The sequence below is a fragment of the Rutilus rutilus genome (genome assembly GCF_951802725.1).
Source record: "Rutilus rutilus genome assembly, chromosome: 11".
Taxonomy (NCBI): domain Eukaryota; kingdom Metazoa; phylum Chordata; class Actinopteri; order Cypriniformes; family Leuciscidae; genus Rutilus; species Rutilus rutilus.
Window position 1 is genome coordinate 27,303,657 of NC_140216.1, and position 22,424 is coordinate 27,326,080.

Consider the following 22,424-nt stretch of genomic DNA (forward strand, 5'->3'; position numbering starts at 1 on the left):
TTACCTAATATATTAAATGAAATTCCACAAATGTTTTTCACCTTAGTGAACATATACCACAGCACTATTGTTTGAAATCATAATATTTATTCAGGTATTACTAATCACAATGTTTAACTCCTTCTGGCCTTTGTGTTTCTACAACATTTTCCTCGAGCTCTCCAAGGAAATGGTGTGAACCTATGTTTGAGTGCTTTGTTACCAATATAACAGATCCATATAAAAAGATAAATAGGTTCTTTGAAGGACTGATTAGCCAGTACTGAATGCCTTATATTCAGTGATGTTTCTGAAATATTTTGTTTTTACTATATTATCTCATTGCAAGATAACCCACATTTCAAATGAGGCTCGAAGAGTAAAGCAGAAGGTTTGGAAAATGATCAACCCATTCTAATTTCTTACAGTAAATGGTGCAGATCCATTTCATATTCTTCAAGACATCCTTTAAATAGTTTTTTTTTTTTTTATTAAACAAATCTTATTAAAATGATCATGCTGTGAAAGATACGATTCATTTTTGGAAAATGTTCTCAGATATGTATGGAGGTTGCAAATTTGACTTAGTATGACCAACAAAATCTGATTCTTGAGTTAGCCTAGGTGATCAAGACTGCTTTTGAGACATGAGCTTCCCTCTTCACCTGGGAGGAGGAAATTGAATATGCTAAGCAGCCAATCTGAGGCCTAACTTGGCTGCCTTGGTAAAAAAAAAAAAAAAAAAAAAAAAAAACAGAATAAGCTGTGCTGAAATGCTATAAATAAAGACATGCACTTCAATAACATATACATTAAATAACCAGACCAGTTCTATAACAATAAAACGGTATTCATCATGCTTGCTCCCTTTTGAGTAAATTACAACGGACAATTTTTTTTCTTGGCGCAGCTTACGGTGCTTTGTTTCTTCAGCCTGGACGCACTGTCTTCGATGCACCGTAAATAACGCGGATAGACGCCAGAGGAATATGACTTTCACACACCCGATTGATTTAATGTGACCTCTACTTTCTTAATACCACTGGATGCCTATTTAACCAGATGAAGGCTCAGATTGTCCCGTACACTTGTGCATTAATTCCCCATTCATCATCATTAGGCAGTGAGCGGTCCATTCACGCCTTGCTCTGCCTGCTGTAAATTAGAACGTAAACAGCCTTTTAAACAGTCGCCGCCTTGAGATGCGCTCTAACGGACAGATGCGCGGGACCGCCCCTGCCTACGGAGTATTGTCTCTCCAGAAAAAAGGAAACGAGATGTCAAATCTTATTCTCACAATTACAGTCATATGATCTTCAACACGCTCTTTTTCATAGATGTAGGTACTGTTGGTGTGTACTATTATCATCTGACTATTTTCATTCATTATTACATTTTTAAGATGATGGATATGCAGAGAGGTGACATGCGCCGAGGTTTCATCAGAGAACAGATTAATTATTCCGAAGGCTGAAAGTAAGCAATTCTGCTTGTATAAGACTGAAAATAACTATATGAACGGACATAGGTTTTATTTCATTGATTATTATTATTAGGCCTATTTTTATTATTTTTTATCCCATATATGCTCATTGGTGCAGGTAAACCAGCGTTGGTTACGCGCATAAAATGTCACATTTTAAGTAGGCTATCAAACATGCTGAAATTTATTAGACGTTGGTGAACTATCAGCCCCATGTGGTATTTTTTCCCTTTTATTATTAATTGTCAGTTGAATCGTTGGCCATTTCTTACCTTTGCCTTTGGTAATTTAATGTAACAAGCGGACATAAATCCGACTTTGAGTTAACTGCTCTGGTTTAAATGGCGTATTATTCCAAACATATGCATTTTAATCAACTTGGTCACACTTACAAGAGCTGCTTCTAATAAGGCCATCAATCACGTGCGCAACCAGGACGTTCCGGTGGGGGCTCGAGTGTGGGAGGAGGTAAATTGTTTGGGCAAGCGATCACAAGCAATTGTTGACATTTTGTTTGTAACATATCAAATGGAAACAACTATTTTCAAATAATTATTTTAAAACATATAGCCTAGTTAAAAGTGACTGAACATGCTATAACACGGTTAATTGAAAAACAAACAAACAAGATTATTATTTTCTTTTTTTAAAATAATTAAACAGCTTTGCAATAACTGCAATTCTGAAAATTGTAATGCATTTTAGTTTGTCTATTTGGTTTTAATTCTGTATACTGATACAGGGCAGTCACTTTTGTTCTTTTTTATATTTGAATTTTTTAATATTCTAGTTTTTGCTTAGGCAGTTCGACATGTGATGGTTAGACACAATATCCAACCTTCTCTATTATGTCAAGAAAGCTTTAATTTGCCGCTCCAGGTGCCACAATTACGCAGACAACCCAGCTAATTAACGTGAGTTGATTGGTAAGGTGGAGCCATCATCGATCTTTCTGCATTCCAATATTTCCACTAGACATTCCATTCCAATCTTTCTATTAACAGCGCCGGGATATTGGTTGTACTAACGGTCCCCGACAGGGGACTACTTAACAGCTCCTTCAAATAAAGATGTTCAGTTATGTCCAAGCTATTAGATCATTTCAGTGTTTCAGATGAAAAAATAGAGGCCACATATAAGAGATTAAGGTGACAAACTGTCATTTGAAAGCAATACTTTGTGTCATATTTAAGATTGCTGGCTGCTGTCCTACTTTTATTGTCGTTTATGTGTCGGTTTTCATTCATTTTCATTCTCAGATTCTTCACATCTGAATGATTTGGCGCTTGTTCGTCTTTCAGAAATTCTAGAAAGATACATTTGCGAATAAAATAAATTCATTCTACAAATCTTGGACGAAAGTAGCTTATTACTTACAGTGTTCCATCACTAATATAAAATATTTTCAAATGACACCTTTGGCGTTTTAAGAATAAACATTAGTCACTCGTCACTTTTCGTTTGAAATAGTTTATTATGAAATTCAACTTAACCAGAACACTACTGACCCATTTTTCGCGCATTTTCCACAACCTGAAATCAACCTAACTGAGCAGAATAGGAGTATGTAGCCTAATTATACATAAAAGAAAACTTGATGCAAGAGTTAAATTCAAAATACATAAATGGAAAAACATTATGGTCAATAAATCAATAAATAATCCCATCTGATTATGTCCATAAATAATAGCGTTATAAATGCGGGATTTACCATTTTACTTGTGTGTATATTTAGGCTATTGTATTGTGTGTCTCAGAGTGAAGTTGAAGCCGACAGCAAGGCCGGGAAGAGACGGTACGGGATGGTATTCAGCTGACGGTATGCGGGGAAGACAGACATCTCTGGCTCGCCCCAATTTGCCGCATCTGATTGTCCAATGGATCTCTAGCGCATGTTCTCCCGTCAAGCCAGCAAGCCTCGCATGGAGCTTCTTAATCCGCTCCCCTGGCGCCTTGTTACCGGTTTGGCAGACAAGTCTCTGAGCGTGCAGCATTATCATTAATTCAACATTCAAAATTTCTCCCTTCCGAATACATCACTCCTTAATTTCCCTCGCATCTGCACATTTCGGTGTGCTACCGGGACCGGGTGTTCGTGGAGGAGGAATAATGAGCCAACCGTGCTCGGTTAACAAATCCCCTTGTTAAAAAGCTCGATGAAAAACATCGTTTTAATGTGAAAAACTGCATGTGGGTCAATTTGGTTATGAAAGAGTATAAATTATCATAGATTCTTGCGCTATATCCTTCAGTCATTTTTTTACAAATACATTTCCTTGTCTCCTTTGTCACATTTTTGTATAGGGTGTAGCCTACTTAAAATGTATTTGAGTTAATATGATATCTCTGTTATCAGTATCTAATTTCTCCAAAGATTATTTAAAAGTCCGTGACCTGACAGTGTTAAAATAAGACTCTGCACAACATATAGCTTCTTAACTGGAAAACATCCACAGTTTCGAAACCTTAACTAAAGCAGATTGCTTTTGTGTTGTGCAAGCTGCTTTGAGTAGTTCATGCGTTGACTTGTTAAATACTGCCAAAGTGCCCAAAGCTGATCCGGATACCCGAAGAATCCATGGCCTCTTTCTGTCGTCTTATCTGGTAAGTGGCACTTCCTCCCTCTGGTCCAAAGACACTGAAGTTGATTTGCTGATGACTGCTGGCGAGAACGTGAGGAAGGCCTCAGTCCTGGTCGTGGGCGAACACGAGAAGTCTGCGTTATTGGACCTATGTGGGAGCCCGTTTGATTGACTGGCAGCGTGACAGGCAAGGCAAGAGCATGGGCTTCCCCCAGGACCAAGCCCGTGACCCGGGCTGGGGTACAGTGATGGGTGTCTGAAGGCGCACAGTAGCTCAGGACGCGGGTATGGATGCGAAAGCACCCGAAAGCTGTCCAGCGAGCGCAGAGGATTGGAGAATGGACTCCCAGTAGCAGAGGCTGAACCTGCAGTCACACCGCTGAGTGGAGAGTAGTAAGGTAGAGGAAGGTGAGATTGGAATGGATAGGGCAGGCTGCCCGTGGCTGCAGCATGGCTCATCATATAGGTGTAAAAGGCGGGGTCGGCAGGATGCGGCCATGTCATAGCCAGCCGCTGTCTCTTGTCCTTCATGCGACGGTTCTGAAACCAAACCTGTAACCAAAAGCAACAAAGAAGGCGTAAAATAATAGTAATGACTGAGGCCTAGGTGCATGCAAGCAAAGCCAATTTGGATAAGAAATAAACCAAGAGGAATGATCCCATAATTAAGCAAAAAACAGGTATGATGCATATTTCACATAGAATTGTGATCGTTGTATTTCTTATCGTAATTTTAAACCATTCTCATTGTTTGATGAATTGCCCGCATTGATTGGCGCAATCTTGGCAGAGTTTTTATACTCATTGCTCGTTGGTAGCCTTATCAATCAGTTCACCTTTTTCAATACAGAATCGGTGGCGCAATGCAATACCTTTATTGTTGTTTCCGGTAAATTTAGGGCAGCCGCCAACTCGCACCTACGTGGCCTGGACACGTAATTTTCCCGGTAAAACTCTTTCTCCAGTCGTGATATCTGATCCCTCGTGAAAGCTGTTCGATACCTTCGCATCTGGTCAGAAGCATAGTTGAGAGAACCGGGGCCTGAGCCCATCTTGTTGTCCACACCGACTTCTTTACCGTGGTTCGGCGAGCCCATCGCCAGTCCTTACAGAAAATAAACATTAGGAATTTTAGGACATAAATCGGTAAGCAGAAACCTTGCATTGGATGTATTAATTAAAAGAGTTCATACTACATCTCTTGCTAACGATTTTTGGTTGCATGATAACAGAAAAAAATATAAGATGAGTCTGAATTCAGTTCCATATCTTAATATTACGGAATCATTTCGGACAAACGATAGCGCAAACAACAACTACAACAACAACAACAACAACAACAAAAAAGCATAACAGCTTCAGAGATTAAGACTGCATGTTTTTATTAGCTTTTCTTTATAAAAATCTAATAAAACATGCACTCTTAATCTCTAAACATATTATGATTTATTTTCGAAATATAGACTAAACAAATGGTCTGCTTTGATATTGCATTTAATTTGAATTAATATTAATATTTGAATCATTCATGTGTTGATTATATGCATATCCTACTTAAAAACAGCAAGATCATTCATTAATATTTGCACTATTTCTTTCAATAATGTTTAATAGAATGAAATTAATTGAGAGACGCCGTAAGAATTTTAAAGAACACATTATGATACACTGAATAGTTAAATGCAACCGTATTTACAAAGAACATTCTTAAACAAAAAAAAAAGAAAAAGAAAAAAGTTAATGAGTTGTTAGAGATTGGTGAAAGATGACTTAACAACATGTTAAAGCCCAGACAACACCCCAGATACACAGTGGCCTTATAATTGACTCGTTAATTCAAAAAGCTTGCAATAACGTTACATGAGCTGACAATCTAACGCGCTCACAAGCAGTGAGCTACACGGCAGATCGATTAAACGTGATAATATGCTCGCGTGTATTCTCTCTCAGCGAGAATTTAAAAACATGAGAAGAAAATGTGAATAAATAAATGCAAATAAAACAAGAATACTATGAGTCGTTATAAAACATTTTGTTGTTGTTGTTGTTGTTTTTTACCTTGTCCACTCGGGTAATCCATGCTCTCTGGGGTACAGCTGACATCTATTTCCTCATAGAGGTCTGATTCCGCATCCGAGCTGCTGGCCTCTTTGTTGGGAATGTCTGACAGGTCTCTGTCCGGCGCGGAGGGCTTGCTAGCAAGTGTCACATCTCCGTACTTTGCGCTACGGTGTCCCTTTGTCGCGTCATCCACTAGGTTTTGCGAATAAGGCACTGGGCTTAGTCTGTTCTGGTTAATCTGTTTGTCCGGTAACTTGCGCATGGGGTCTCCGGTAGCTTCCGTCAAATTAGAGCCAGTTTTGGCAGACAGTGTGCCAATCTGACCACCCTCGGCGCGCATCAGCATGTCCTTAGCGCTGTCCATAACCGTTAGACGAGAGCAGACGGCCAGATCTCTCGGAGATTGGTAAAACAGTTTGGAGCAGCAAACGCAGACGAGGAGCTGTGCGATGCGAGCGCTCGAGAGTGCTGCACGAACTCTGGGAGGGATCACCATTGCCCTCTCTCTCCTCACGCGCTGTCATTGTTAATAGGGCAGTCGTCATAATAGAAGGCTCAGTGACGCCACGCGTCGATTTAGAGTGAATAAACAGAGTGGGAGAGTAGTCTAGCAGAGACAGAGGTGAATTCAAGGCTACATCACCGAATACTAGAAGCATGAAAGATGCACCAGCTTTACCTTTTTTAACACGTTTAAATTACAAGATTTATGATTGTGTCATAATAATAAAGTGTTTGACTCAGCATTGTTTATATTTCTCCCTTAGAAATGTCGTAATTGAATCGAATGCGTTTGTTATTATTGTGTTAGGCTAATTAAAATGATAATAGTGGACCCAATATAATAACCAGAATATCAATGGAATTTTTGTTTTACTGACCTCAGATAATCTTTTCACATAAGAGAAGAAAGTGTGGTTGAGGGATTTTTGATGGATTAAAAAAAACTAATGTCCATTAACGAGGACAGCCAAGGTTGGAATAATGTGATAGAACGTAGATATGGTAAAACCCTATCTATTATCTCCCTGTCTTAAGCCCACTTGGATAGGAAGGAGTCATAATGGCAGCCTTTCGGAATATATTAGCACATGTTCTTCGCCGATCAACACAGTCAGTGCGCGTTGGAGGACGTCAGACTGAATGGGAATATTCCAAAGATGAGGAGGGCTGTCTCTCTGCCAGTGGCGTAATTTGAAGTGTACAAGTTCCATCCTTTCTTCAACGCACCATCTCAGTCACGCTCTCTTCCCTTCGCTTTTCCTCCCGCCCTAACTCGATCTTCCAAAGTGGTGTCAAGTAAAGTGCAAAAAGGTCAGGCCCCCGTGACCAGGAGTAAGAATAACAGGCTATTTGACATTTAATTAGATTTGTTTGAGCCGCGCCAACAATGCATATACCCTCACCGCCTACTGGCGGGAAGCAGCTTTCCAGTTTTATTTCTGGAATCTTTCAATTTGAACTCTAGGTTTCAGATGATTAGACTCTATATTCACAATTATTAACACGTTTTTTTTTTTTTTTTTTTTTTTTTGGTTACACGTTTTTTTTAAGGTGACGTATTTACATTGAAATTACTCAAATAAGTACTGAGTAGCCTAATATTAATTAACATGTAGCCTACTATAGAGTTATAGGGTTAGTTACTTGTAATTACGCATAATTTACTGTTATTACTATAGTAACTAACATGTAATAACGTGTAATACGTCACCTTAAAATAAAGTGTTAGCCTACCAATTTTTTCCAATAGTGTTATAATTGCACGTATTCTAATATCAAATGAACCACAATACAGGTAATAAACAAAGAAGAAATAGACCTATATAAATGATTGGTCTTCAAATCCTGCAATATGCAAATTAGTTATTTTCCCCTGTATTATTACATTTTATGTTGTTTATGATGTTCTTCAAAGCGTTTTCTTTACAAATCTTAGATTCCATTGTCTATTTTTGACTTGTTTTGATTTATTTTTATCTGCATGTCTCACATATAGCCTGTAGTTGAAAGCATGAGCAGACTGAAATGGACAAAGTTCAGAATCCTGTTCTGTCTCTTGGTCGTTGACAAAACCAACACTTTAATGATAGCGAGGCTTATGAGTTTCGGGCTCCAGGAGACGAGTCTGTCGGGTATATTATATAGACTGCAAAGATAACCTAGCGCAATGCTTGCTTTCAGGGAGGAGGCTTTGATGTTGCGATTTTTTACTGCCCGAAATCCGAGCTGTGATGAAGTTCAATAGCTTTACAGAATATGTCCTCAGCAGTTTAAAACTTAATATTGCTTCTCAAACCAAATGGCTTTCATCGTTTTGGTGGCGTAATATAACCTGCTACAACTGTGTGGCTTTTCCTTATAACCTTGTAACACTGTTGATACATCACATAGGCAGCAATAGAATCATAACCCACTGGGATGTAATTAGCTCGACTTCTGTATCTTAATTGCACACAAACCACCCATCTCTCTTAAAGAAAACATGTAGCCTACAACATTTTCCAAAATTGGCCAAATGATTTTTATTAAAAAACATCATTTCATTTTAATTAAGTTAATTAAAATAATTCACGAGATCGTTAAAAATGCCAATAGAGTAAACCTATAAGTGACCATATCAGGTTAAGGGGTGGTTAGTAGAGTATTTTATGAAGTTTGCGTTTCAAAGGCTTTGTTGACAACAGTGGTTATTGTCTCAGTGATTATTATCTAGTATGCAGCTCAACGATTCAGTCTTCTCATTTCTCATCAGCCTTCTTTCACGTCTTCTCCTGTAGTTTAGCGCATGGGAAATCCGGGGATGTTTCACGAGCGCTTCGGGTGCGCCTTGAGTGGATGGGACGCGCATGTTGTGCAGTGACGTCAGACGCTCTGTTTGTGTGGCCGCGGTGACAGATCTCTGAATCATCAAAGCTGTCCTCGTGCGCCCTCGCCTGTTAGGAAAGATAAGAGCACTGCAACTCTCTCTCTCTCTCTCTCTCTCTCTCTCTCTCTCTCTCAAGTGTTCTGTATTGACAAGGAAATATGTATAGATGCTTACAATGAAATGTACAAAAACAACAAATGTAACGTAATAATAATGATAATGCAAATGAAAAAGTATTGTTAGATAGCACTAGCAACCCTAGGGTACTGGTTTCAATTCGGCTAAATGCCTATGTGAACTTTAAAAAATAAAAATAAAAAAACGGAGTAATTTAAAGAAGAAATATGAATTGCCGAAATATCGAAAAGACGAACTGCATTGTAATTGTTTAGTAATGGAAACAGATTCAGATCACTTACTGTCCCATATTGTGGCAGACAGACAATCTCACAGCAGTGCTTGTGTTTCCCTTGAGAGTTTCTCACTGTAAGATCATGTCAAATGTGCAGTGTATCTGTTTAAACATTTACTGGATGATTCTGTCATTTGTGAATTTTGGCAGAGAAGTGGGCGGTAACACTTTATTTTAAGGTGACTTATTAGTTACATGTTACTACATGTACTTACTATAGTAATAACAGTAACTTATGCATAATTACAAGTAACTAACCCTAAACCAAACCCTAACCCTAACCCTTATTGTAACTCCAAAGTAAATATATATGTAGTTAATTAATATTACTTATTTGAGTACAGTGTAACTAAGTCACCTTAAAATAAAGTGTAACCAATTGGGCTCTGTCTAATTTGATTGCAGTGTCCATTTCATGGTTGTGTCTAGTGTTAGTGTGGTTAGTGAAACACCAGGACTTAAGTTGGCATTGCATTCTCTCTCTTGGTATTGCAGAGATTTATAATGAATTTTAGATGGTTTCAGAATGTGATTGGCCTTTTTTAATTCCTTAATAATCTGTAGACTTGTGTATCTCTTCTTTTGTTGTCATGTTTTTACCTCAAACATGGACCTTTGTTTAGCTTGCAAAAAAATATTTAAGTATCAATGCAACAAGTTATCTTTTGGCTGTACAAATACTTTGGGACAATAAGTATAGCCTATCAAATCTCTTAACAAGAGGTGCCATCCGATCTTCAAGGTCATAAGGTAGAGAATAAAAGTCTAACCTAAATTGCTTAAAATGATGTAAACAGAACAATTTTATTTGAATAAATGAATATGTTTGGCCTGACTATGGCTCACGCAACATGGACCCTGATTTACATTGCTCATGTCTCATTTTGTGTACATTCCAATAAACCTCTTTTGTGGGCAGTCCTTGCAGGCGTCCTTGAACTTTAAACAATCATATATTTGTAATTCTCTCCTGGAAAGCACAGGCTGCGTCTTGTACTTTTTTTTTTGCTCAACCAAGTCTTTAAATTCAATGGACAAATTCGCAAATTATTGTCAGTTATATAGAGGTTGCAAATTCCTCACACACTTTAGGCTGCTGGTCAATATTTTGGAATTTTATCGCAACTAATTCTCCCTAGTTATCTAATAATAATAATAATGATTCTCACATTCTTAAATTAAGAATCTTTCTTTATTCCTATTCTTCCCTTTGAACGATTTAAATTTTAACACAAAGTTTCCTCTATAGAAATCGTATCTATAGCAAGTTTAAATTTACCATTATACTTTTGTAGTAGGCTATATTCCCAATTCCATTTTTTTTTTGGTTAAGTAAGTTTTTTAAACTAGTAAGTAATAAATCAGTAACCTAATATTTAAACTCTTAGTGGTAGGCTATTTTATTGATTAGACGACAATATATTTCTCTTTTTTTATGTCATCACTCCCTGGCCCCCATGCAACAGTGTTTCCTTTCTTTGGTTGATTGACAGTTCAAGTGATCTATTAGTAGAATGGGAACACTGAACTCAACTTGCTCTCTAGTTTATCGTGGTTTCTTCTTGACAAGTCTCTTTCCTTGTCAATCCCATAATGTTAATTATGGGATTAAATAACAAAATGTACTCATAAGATGTTGCGGTTTCTGTAATTCTGGTGTGAACGCAGATCAGAGGGGAATTTTAGGCCTTGTCGCGCGTTGACTGAACCAGGTCCGCCCATAGTGCTTCCCAAACTTCCGCTAGAAGTTTAACAACAGTGCCCAACTTGAACTTGACCATGACGCGCACAGAATAGTCTCCACTACAACTTCACTTTCCCACTTTCAAATATGTAGTAATTTAATACTTTTTAAGCAGACCTATTGGACAAAAAGTACATATTCTAAATAAAGAAAAAGAAAAAAATCTCTACATCTGCAGTGATCCAGTGGCCAACTAAAGGACGCTTACCAGAAGAGACGGATGTCAAAACACGTGCACATTGGTTTCCATTTATCATAATATCATTTACTTTGGGAGGATGTCCAAATTTAAAGCGTATCCGAAATCTCACTGGCCTATACATAAATTCATTTTAAGACGTTCATCGACTGTCTCTGATTTTTGTATCGCTTTTTGTTATGAACTTTGTGATACATGCTTTGAATTTGTCTTTAACTCACACGCTAATTTTGTTTAGGCCTATAAATGACTTTTGTAAATAAGATAAAAACATACAAGACTAATCGAATTTGACCGAATTGTCGTCTCTAATTTGAAAACTTTGAAGGAAATTAAATGCTGCGTTAAAAATGAGAGCGAGGGGAGTAGGAATAGCCTAATAATAGATCGTTTATAGCCTATCACAAAATGTGATAAACAAGTGATATATATGCAATATAAACAATGTGATATATGTGTTGATTATATTACGCAATTTGATATCAACAAGGTTTATTTTCAAGGCCTTCCTTGAATTTGGGCCTGACAACGACAACGGTTAACTCGACGAACGAGTGTTAAACTGTTAAATGTCGTTTTTATTGTTCTACGCGTCAAGGTGTCATACAAATGCATATTTAATGCAAATTTTAAATATGAAACAATATCAATAAACAAAACATGTATTTGCGAATTTGTAGTGTTCAATTCATTCATAAGTCAGAAAAAATATAGCATTTACTGTGGAATTTATGTTGTGCATAATCGATTATTTCGTTTAAGGCATTCGTTAAAAACGCTATTTGTTCATTCATGGGCAATAAAGCAACTGAGATACAACTTGTAAAAGTAAAGGCAGCATCTTTAGATTTTCTAATCGAGAAAATAAATGTTTTTGCCTTATGCAATGAACCATTATTTAACATTATGTTTGTGTGTTCATCTTTACTGAAAAGTTAGCCTAATACACAAAAATAAATGTTAACTACCGATAATGTTTGATGATTGAGCAATGTCCAACGCGTTCGACTTCATGCAGCTAAATATTAAAATTTGGCTTTATTAAAATGTTCCCAGTAATTGATGATAACCGCATGTCTTATTTCCATATTTTTATGGTTAAATATGTTGCTTGTGGCTACCTCTGTTATTTCATAATAATCATTATACAAACATTCATCCTATTGTTTTCATATAATATTCATTGCGGTAGACGTCGAGGCCAGCAAGTTGAATGCACGTTAAACAAATATTTTATTAAAATATTATTTTGGTTTTGCAGTGAAAATAAGCCTTTCGATGTTGTTATCTATTTTGTTGCCTAAAAAAGAAATATCCCCTAATGTGTTGGGAGTAGAATCCATTGTGTGATATAAAAGATACCTAATAGGCTACTCTTCTTGCAGTATGCTTAGAATCACAAACGTGTCCTGCATTACTGTTATTTAACACAGTCTTGCTGCCCACAGATCACAACACGCGCTATACGCACAGCGCTTCCCTTCCACCCCACAGTATTATTTAACCTAATTTTCTAAAAAAATATATATTTTTTTAAATATCACTAGCGTTCACATCACATCACGTTCACTAGCCTGAAATCATAGTAAAATATTCGTTTTAAATACTACTAGGCTACTAGCTATTACTATAGTCTTACTACTACTACTACTACTACTAATAATAATAATAATAATAATTATAATGTTGCCCGTGCTGTGTGTTTCTCCGGACAAAAAGTCTGAATGAGTATTCTGCAGGCTTTTGTAGTGTTGTTGAGGTACAAAAGTCGTCCGATAAAGACAAAAGATGCGTTTACTTTTAAATCTTTGCATTGTCATATTAATACATTCTAGTTGAGCATGTGGAATAATCAGGAAAATAAATAAATAACATATAAAATATGTAATTATAAATATGTAATATAATAATAAAATATGTTTATATAGGCTATATATGCGCTCACCATAATAATGAGGCCTACTTATACGTAGGCCTATATTCTTAATAGTTAGGCTACTTACGCATATTCTTATTTTGTCTGCGAAATAAAAACATAGAAAATGTCGCGGATAATGCTATTGTGTAGTTTTCGAGCTACTAAGAAAACAAAAAGTAGCTTAGTTTACACATCAGGAGGTAATTAAAAAAACATGATGTGTTGTTTTATGAATCAGCATAATTTAAATATGTCGACATTCAAGAAATTTCGCGCGCTCTGGACTGCAAATTACCTGTAACTAAATTAACTAAAATTTCTAAAGAATCATTTTCATGCAACATCAAAACCAAATACTAATTTGTTCCTGCATTCAACCATTCAGAAAACATTCTATATGCGCCCGCCCAATATTTAGTTTGACGCTTTTCAACCTTCTTACCTATTCGTCGTTTTCTTCCAAAAACAAAATCGAAAGGAAATCGTATTAAATTGTAGACTAAGTTATATTCATTCTCCTCAGATTCGCTAACATTTGTGATACAAAGTGGCAGGCCAGACTGGCCAGTAAAAGTAAAAGGCTTCTGTGACGTATCTCATTCACCAAAGATTTCTCACCATTCGACTCTTCTCCTTTGTAAGCTTTGAGACTAGCCATCAAAGTCTGAATAGGCCAACAGGCACAGTGTCGCGGTCAGACGACAACTTTCAACTTGACCTTGGCCTGCAGACGCGTCAGCTCCGCACGTAAAACGCACAGACGAATACAGGGGGTGTTCTCTGTCTCCGCATCTTGTAAACAAAACGGAAGCCGTCGCAGCAGGACTTCATGCCACGTTCAAAAATTGGACCTTTTTCTTTAACAGCCATCACTTGCAACCAATTTTCTAAGTATTGTAAAAAATAACCAGTAGATTTCGTTGTTAACCGTTAAAGGGCACACCTGGGTTGCTGTAGCACACAGTTGTGTTGCATCATAAGTCGTGCAATGCTTACAATTTGATGAACGAGTAGGCTATAGCCTGTTGTTTGAAGATGCACAAATTATTCGAAGATTTAGAGAGTAGCCTAACAAATTTGGGAAAATGATGTAGGTCTACTTTTTAAACCTCTCTATTGAGCAGTTAACAGTGAGCAGGTTTTAAAAAAATCTTTAAAAGTTCTGTTGAAATCTTAATCTTCAAATTGATTGCAGGGCCACCAAGGGCTGAACAGTGCCAGCGGCTCACAAATGGCGGTCGTGCACAAATGGATCTTTGCAAAAAATTGACTGGAATCTTGTGCGCTTATACAATTACACAATATTCGTTAAATGTTTACTCCAGCGCTCGTGACTATTTTAAATAACAAAACAGTACCTATGAACCTTTTTGTTGTAGTTCCATGAAAGTGGATACAGAGATGACATCGCATGAAGGACCACATCTGGAATCACCATTTTCTGTTTATCTATCCATTCAACTTCTTTAACATATTTAAACGGGTAAAATACTTTGACAGATAGTAATCTCACATCACGGCATTTTTCCTCGGTTTAATTGTTAGCACTTGAGGTGATTATCGTCCTAGTTTACATATCACATGACCAGTTTTGAGCCAATCGAGTCGTGATCCTGGACGTGCGCAGGGTGCGTCAGAGCCGCTTGACTCTCGCGGAATCGACTGTCTCCTCTTTTTCAGTCTCAGGGCTTCTCAAAAAAGAGCCACACGTCTCAATGTCCGAAGGGCTATGACAACGTCACTGCTTCTCCGCACGCGCTGGATTGACCCGGTCATGTTTCTCTATGATAACGGTGGCTGCTTGGACGACACCGGCAAGAATATGGAAGGGTTCACGGGAGGTAACTTCTCGCCGAGCCCGTGCAGGAATTTGATGGCTCACCCTGCCTCTCTTGCGCCCAGCGCTGCCTATACCTCAAGCGAAGTGGCTGCCGCTGGAGCGGGTGAGCCTGGTAAGCAATGCAGCCCATGTTCAGCTGTCCAGGGTTCAGCCAGCGCTTCAATTACATACGGATATTTCGGTGGCGGTGGATACTATCCTTGCCGAATGTCCCACCACCACGGGGGCGGTGGAGGTGTGAAGCCATGCACCCAATCCCCCGTCTCTTCCTCACCTTACGGGGAAAAATACATGGACACGTCCGCTTCTACAGGCGAAGATTATACCACTTCGCGCGCCAAGGAGTTTGCCTTCTACTCGAGCTACGCCTCGAGCCCGTATCAGCCGGTTCCGAGCTATCTAGATGTGCCTGTAGTCCAGGCAGTGAGCGGGCCTGCAGAGCCCCGGCATGAGTCCTTATTACCAATGGAGAGTTACCAACCATGGGCTATCACAGCCAGTGGCTGGAACGGGCAGGTCTACTGCACCAAAGAGCAGCCACAGACTGGAAACGTGTGGAAGTCTTCTATACCAGGTAAGGCTATTGTCAGAATAGCGCAAAAAAAAAAAAAAAAAAGGGAAGAAAAAGTTTTATACAGTATTACTTTTTTTCCCAGCGTATCAAAACGATGTGTTCATATTGCATTTATAACAAAGCACACAGGACTGTGCATTCATCCTTAAACACATTTCAATACTCTTATTGCAATTTTCTTTTCAGAGGCAGTGTCTCATGGAGGGACAGACGTCAGCTCCTTCCGCCGCGGGAGGAAAAAACGTGTTCCATACACCAAGCTGCAGCTAAAGGAGCTGGAACGGGAGTATGCCGCCAACAAGTTTATCACCAAGGACAAACGCAGGCGGATATCCGCTCAGACCAACCTGTCTGAACGACAGGTCACTATCTGGTTCCAGAACCGAAGGGTAAAGGAGAAAAAAGTCGTCAACAAATTAAAAAGCAGCAGTTAGCTTTTGCTCTGTAAATGTAAGCGAACAATTGTAAACAGTGATGGCCCACACACACTCAAAGCTATGAAATTATAGACGTTTTGACGAATACATGTTTTCCTTGGACTACTGCTTTGAAGTGATCACTTTGGATCGGACAGGGATGATAGTGACGCGGTGCGTCATTTCTGCGCTGCAAACGGTGTATGGCCATATTCCCAACTCAGGACAAAGAGGGCCAAAAGATAAGTCTGTTTGTTGAGATTATTTACTGCTCACCAAAATATCTAATGAAGAGAAATACATTGGATATTTAAATTGTGATACTGTAACTCTTTACAGTGTGGTACGACTTTTTTCCACCACCCCTATTGTCGATTGTAATTGATATTATACTTTGCTTGAAATCTCAAGTTCATGAAATTTCGTATCATGCTGGAGAATATGAGGCATGGAGCCTGTAGTTTATCAGGTCCATGTACAATCTGTGGTCATATTTGTGCCAAAATAATATACACTATAAACTTACTGTGTGTGTTAAAGAGTAGCCTACCTTATGTGTGTTTTGTCGTTGTATAGTGTTGCGCAAAATCCGTCCTAATAAACCATTCTTAAGCAAAATATGTATGGCGACGTATTAATTTATACCCTTGTATTGCAACATCAAACCACATGACAAAAACGAACCATTAAATGGCAAAAATACAAAACTTGAACTTGAATTGCATTTAACACGCTAAGAATCTTTGTAAATGCAGCAGTTGATGCAAGCAAGTAATTGACCTGTTGGATGGTATCCAAAACTTTATGGACTGTAAAAGACGTAGCCTATGTCTTCAGCATGAATATACTATGATTTTTTCCCCTGTCCGTAGGCTGTAACAAGAAGTGATGCATTCGAATTTGCTCTTGAGTTCTGTAAAACTAGGTGGGTGCGTACTTCAGCCGAATGATAGAGCAATTGCGCCATCTTCTGATGTACATTTGTAAGTGAAGCAGCCGGCCTTAGTCATTCTAATTATTAAAATGAATAAGCCTAAAAGGAAACATTTGTACAAATTGAATCCCACATAATGATCTGTTATGTATTAATGTATTAGCTACTCACTCAGTTTACTTTTTCCTGTCTTGGAGGTTAATTTCCACAGAGCGTATAGGCTATACGCAAATTGGTTAATAATATAGGGCTAAAATAAAAACAAGAAAACAAATAGGCTATGGACTCAAAATAATTAAAATATAAGCCTATACAAAAGAGCGATCTCGGGGACAATATTGTTTTTAACAAATGTATCATACAATTATAATAAAGTGTGTTACCATCTTATTTTGAGATCGCTTGAATCTGTTCACGTTGCTTCTCGGTCAAGAGAACGTATTGTACGTATTTTATATACATGAAACATTTAAGTTGCAGACTATTTGATTAATTGAGAGAAATTAAGACTTGTAGATAAATGTCAATTTGTGGCAATTACACATGCCGGACAAAGAGGACAAATTCTAAGAATATCGTGTTTATCAAGCCTCTGGCGTTTTAATGTGCATCGAATCTATAGTTTAGGACAACATGAAGATAAAACTGTAAATTTGCTCATCAGGCTTGATTTCTTATAACATCTACAAGGCATAAAGTGTAATTTAATTTAACGTGATGTTAAGTTTAAATTTCTTTAATTATAGCTACATCTTTAAAGAATTTTCAAAAATAGATTTCTTTTAGAAAGCTTATAGAATTTGGAATAGCTTACATTTTGTTTTATAATAGAACGACTGCAGCTGAATCCTCTCGAATTCTGTTGTTATGCTCTGGCTTTTCATTTTAGTTTTGGAGTACAGTATAGTTTTTGTAGTAGGCCTAGTACTTTATTTATAATCATGTCATGAGTAATTTTTAGATCAGGTTTCATGGGGAATTAATTCTTTTTTTTTACGCACACAAAAAAAGGACGCACACAAACAGACATGTGTATGTAAAATGCCCTTTTAAACGTATTTATTTTAGCCATCCTTTGTTGTGTTTTTTACGTTTAAAAATAAAGTATTATGATCAACAAAATTTAACAGGAAGTCATTTTTATCAAGATTTTATCAAGAAAACTTTGAATTCGGCTGACTGCTGAATCGTTATCACACACTGTTAGTCTAAACAGACTTTAGGCCAAAATATTGAATAATTATAAAAATATTTAAACCTTATTTTAACACGCGATTGGCACATTTAGCCTACATGAGTAAATTTCAAAGAACTTTAGACAAACAGAATTTCCTTATTTTGCAGCAGTGTGTAGCCGATAGGCCTATCTTACAACCTTCATGGTATGGTCCCGACGGCCCTCATATGAATTTCCAAAATAGTTTATTATTGTTATTATTATGCCATGTAAACAAATAAATAGGACTATAGGCTTCACAGTTTCTAGGTTCTTTATTGTAGGTTATACACACCCGATATTGATCTTTTAGCTATATATTAGCTAGATTTTCATAATTAGGTAGGCCAACTGACTTGATACTGGAGATGAAAAGATGCTTATGCCTTCCAAAGTCAAGTTTCAGTTTTCTGCGTCAGCCTGTCTGTGTGTGTAAGGTCTGTTGTGTTGTGTTGACGTAATGTCTTGAAAGAGTGAATGCATTTGAACCATTCGCGGGTCCTTTGCTCACTAGTAAATCTGGTTTCTGGCGCCATCTACAGAACAAAAATTTAACCGCACCTTCATTTTTTTTGGGAGGGGGTAATTTTATCTCTGGATTTCCTCTCTCTCTCTCTCTCTCTCTCTCTCTCTCTCTCTCTCTCTCTCTCTCTCTGGATTTTGTAGGCTATAGTTGTCCGTTAGTGAACGATCAGTCCGAATTCGATTGTATTGTAGCATAGCCTACTGTCCTAAAACGGACATATCATAAAACATTTTTTTTGTTTTAATCATTTTAATGGGATTTTTTTTTTATAAAACCCTTTTACATGTCCGTATTGATAGAAAACAAAGAAACTAGAAACTTTGATAATTATAGATGAAGATCATCTAAATATAGACAACTGACCAAAGAAACAATTGAAACTAGTATTGCCTATGTTGTTTAGCTATAATTCGGCGATACCCAAGACTTTGGCTCAAACACCCGAATGTTTCAGAAGAGAATGTCGGAATGTGTTGTGAGAAAGATTAGAGATTTGTGAATGACTGGTAAAATGGCGCGGGTATTTATCAGGTTTCATTCTGTGAGCCATTAGAAGGGGTGAAAACTCAGGGTGGTCGTCTAGACAATGAAAGCCAAGGCCACATACAATATCTCAAGCGTACGTCTGGTTTATCCATTTTATTAAAAATAGGCCTATATGTCTATTTTATATTTCATAACGGTTCATTGGTACTCTCTTGACAATGTGTTTGATGTAGAATTTCATGACGCAAAGTCTTTGTCAGATACAGAGATATATTTAGATGCATGCGCATTTATCGCGCTCCTTTTTAAAACACGACTCGATCAAATAATATTGCTATAACGTATTTAAAACACTTCTAATGGTGAAGGAGATGGTAGAGATATAAATAGAAATCATAACCTCCAAATTCAAACAAAAATTATCCCAACACTATATTCTAAACAACACAGAAAAAAAACTTAAAATGCTCTTCATGTGGTAAAACGTTATTTATTTGATTTTGTTCTAGTCAAAAACAACATCGCTGAATATCAATACATTATGCAACACAAGATATAAACTCTTAAACTTGAAAAAGTCATTTACGATTTAAAAAATCCCATACATAGGCTATATATATATATATATATATATATATATATGTATGTATGTATGTATGTATAATGTTTTTTTGCTTTAACCATTTTAAACAAATAGTTATTCATGACTAGAACATTTAAATGCATGTGTTTAAGTCATGAATCTTTTGCATCCTCAGTCAACCCCTGAACTGGCGTGCACTTTCAAAACAATTTTCTTTGACAATATATTTTTAAAGGTGTCAAAAAGATACAGGTTTTAAGCGGTCACTTTAGCCTGAAATTATACGCATAATATATATAGATAATTTATACGCTTTGTAGATAACACATGAGTTACTAATCAGTGAAATTAAATCCGTTGTAGTTTTAGGATGTTTGGGTAGCGGATGTTGCATGCCAATTTCAAAGTCTTTGTAGCTTAGTTCCAAATAGATTCGAAAATTTTAGAATTAATTCCATCTTGGTATTTCGTTTTTTTCCTTCGTTTGATCCTCAGTGGAATGTACAAAGAGACGCTAAATGGCATTATTTAGCGTTATTTGCAATTGTTTGACTACAGTACATTTTGTTAATTATTGTGTAGGCTACATTACACTGTTGTTTTTAAAAATTGGTAATGTAATAGAAATTATCGTAATATGCTGCATGCATTTTAATATATAGGAACATTTTACAAATAAGTAACTTGTAATCTAATTTGAAGCTAATTGCAGACCATTAATTCTCCGCCCTCATGCCCAAGCAAAAAACTAACAAAAAAACAAAGCAAAGGGCTCATTAACTGTTCTGCATTTGTGATAGACTTGCTCTTGCAATGTTTCGCTGAGGTTAATGGGGATTTCTAGAATACAATTGACAATGTTTTGTCGTACTAAAAGTGATATTCATGGGGATCGGCTGTCGGCAAAATCCAGTTTGGCTGCAAAAACATAATTTTTTTTCTTCTTTTGATTATATTATATTATTTAGCTTCACATTGATTATTCTTTTTTTTACGGCTACTAAAAACGGCGTGTTGCTGCGTGTGATATAGGCTAGGCCTGTTCAATTATTGTTATGAATTACTTTGTGGCATTAGTGTGAGAGAGACTGTAGCCTATACAATTTTATTGGGTGGTTTCGTTCTCTCTTTTTTTTTTCCTCAAGTGCCTGTTTTCCCTACTTGTCACGTTATAGTATTGCTTTCTGTCGTTCCCTTATGTGAAAGCGACATTTGTGAAACTCCATCCGGGGCACAGAGTGGCTTGCGTGGCGTTTGTTGTTCATTCTCTTTTTCAGACTTGCGCGGTGGGCGGTAACCCGTCCCCCTCCCCGAACTTGAAGTCGACCCTGAGGGAGGGGGTGCGGGCCGCGACATCAGACTAGACATAGATACACTGGGGAAGAGAAAGCCAAAAGAGCAACAGAATGACATTATGTCATAACTTTATAGCAAGTTGATACAATCTCTTACTTAGAAAAATGTAGGCCTGTATGTAGTTGGATATTAATGTCCGTGTGGCATTATATCGTATTATTCATATAGCCTATTCTTATTATTTCAGTCCATGTTCCTGTTATTATAAATAGGCTATTATTTTGTCTAAACTAATCTTACCTTGCTCTTAAACTGTAGCGCATCCCTATAGAGTCGTTACTTACTTTTTTGGAGTACAGAGAAATTGTTGTCTTTATAGCTGAGATTATGCGTCAGTGTTACCCATTCATCTCGGCTGCGCAGCATAGTTCTGTTGTGTATATATAAAAAAAATTATAAAAAAGATGTAGCCTACAGGGGGTCGCACTATATAGATCCTACAAATTGCATCAAATTCTCTGCTTGCCCATCGCAGGTTTCCGTTGCACTAGGTCCCAAATGCTGGAAGCTCTAAAGCACACGGCGCGGAATTTGTCATGAGTTGACGAAGAGGCGGAGCATCTGGTTTCGGGGCCACCAATTTTGTGTTTATGTCATTCTGCTATTTGTCGTGAAGAACCTATTACTGGTGGTAATATAATCGTATAATCAGAATATTTAAAAAAGCCCGACAATCACACCGTGCAAATATTATAAACGTTGCACTAAACGAGGCTCATGTTTCTCACCTCCCTCTGCGTTCCTCGGAGGCACGTATGGGGATTAAGGGTAATGCGTTGTGGAAAAGCGAGGCCTTTATACCGGCCTAATCCAGGTTTAAAACCTACGGTTAAACTTGTTTATTCTTGGGTCTTTCAAAAGTAAAAAAAAAAAAAAAAAAAAAAAAACACTTTTCTAGAAGAGCTGCCAAAACAAAATGTCACACACATGATATTTAAAAACCAATAACAAGGTTCTGAAATTTGAGATAGTTGCCAGAATTTTGTTAGGCCTATATAAAATAAGGTCCCGGTATATACTGTGGAATTCTTGAATTGAAGTTGAAATTATGTAGCCTATCACTTATTTTAGTAGACCTAGGCCTATGTCAAAACTTTAGGCCTATCGCGTTAACGCACAAAGTGGCGCATCTGAAGATACGCGTCTGAAGGTATTCGTCAGTTCTATATTAATTGGTATTGGAATGAGTATTGCAAAAACTGAACAGAGAAGTAGCCTAACCATCTAGGACTAATTATTACGAATA

General features: G+C 37.3%; 2 protein-coding genes across 3 annotated transcripts; one reads left to right on the forward strand and one right to left on the reverse strand.

The window, feature by feature from the left end:
- Window positions 1-4,059: 4,059 nt before the first annotated feature.
- On the reverse strand, window positions 4,060-6,469 carry evx1 (even-skipped homeobox 1; the record flags this gene model as incomplete). The annotated part of the gene is made up of 3 exons (XM_084424329.1): window positions 4,060-4,596; window positions 4,917-5,149; window positions 6,103-6,469. 3 exons carry the CDS (start codon window positions 6,467-6,469, stop codon window positions 4,060-4,062), a joined length of 1,137 nt encoding a protein of 378 aa, XP_084280455.1.
- Window positions 6,470-14,949: 8,480 nt separating this feature from the next.
- Window positions 14,950-16,137, forward strand: hoxa13a (homeobox A13a). Of its 2 annotated transcripts, none has more exons than XM_084424653.1 (2): window positions 14,950-15,661; window positions 15,848-16,137. In XM_084424653.1, exons 1-2 carry the CDS (start codon window positions 14,977-14,979, stop codon window positions 16,093-16,095), a joined length of 933 nt encoding a protein of 310 aa, XP_084280779.1. In that variant the 5' UTR covers window positions 14,950-14,976; the 3' UTR covers window positions 16,096-16,137. The 2 variants fall into 2 exon arrangements, with proteins under 2 accessions (XP_084280779.1, XP_084280778.1); XM_084424652.1 differs by having other exon boundaries at window positions 14,967-15,661; window positions 15,854-16,137.
- The last annotated feature ends 6,287 nt before the right edge of the window (window positions 16,138-22,424 follow it).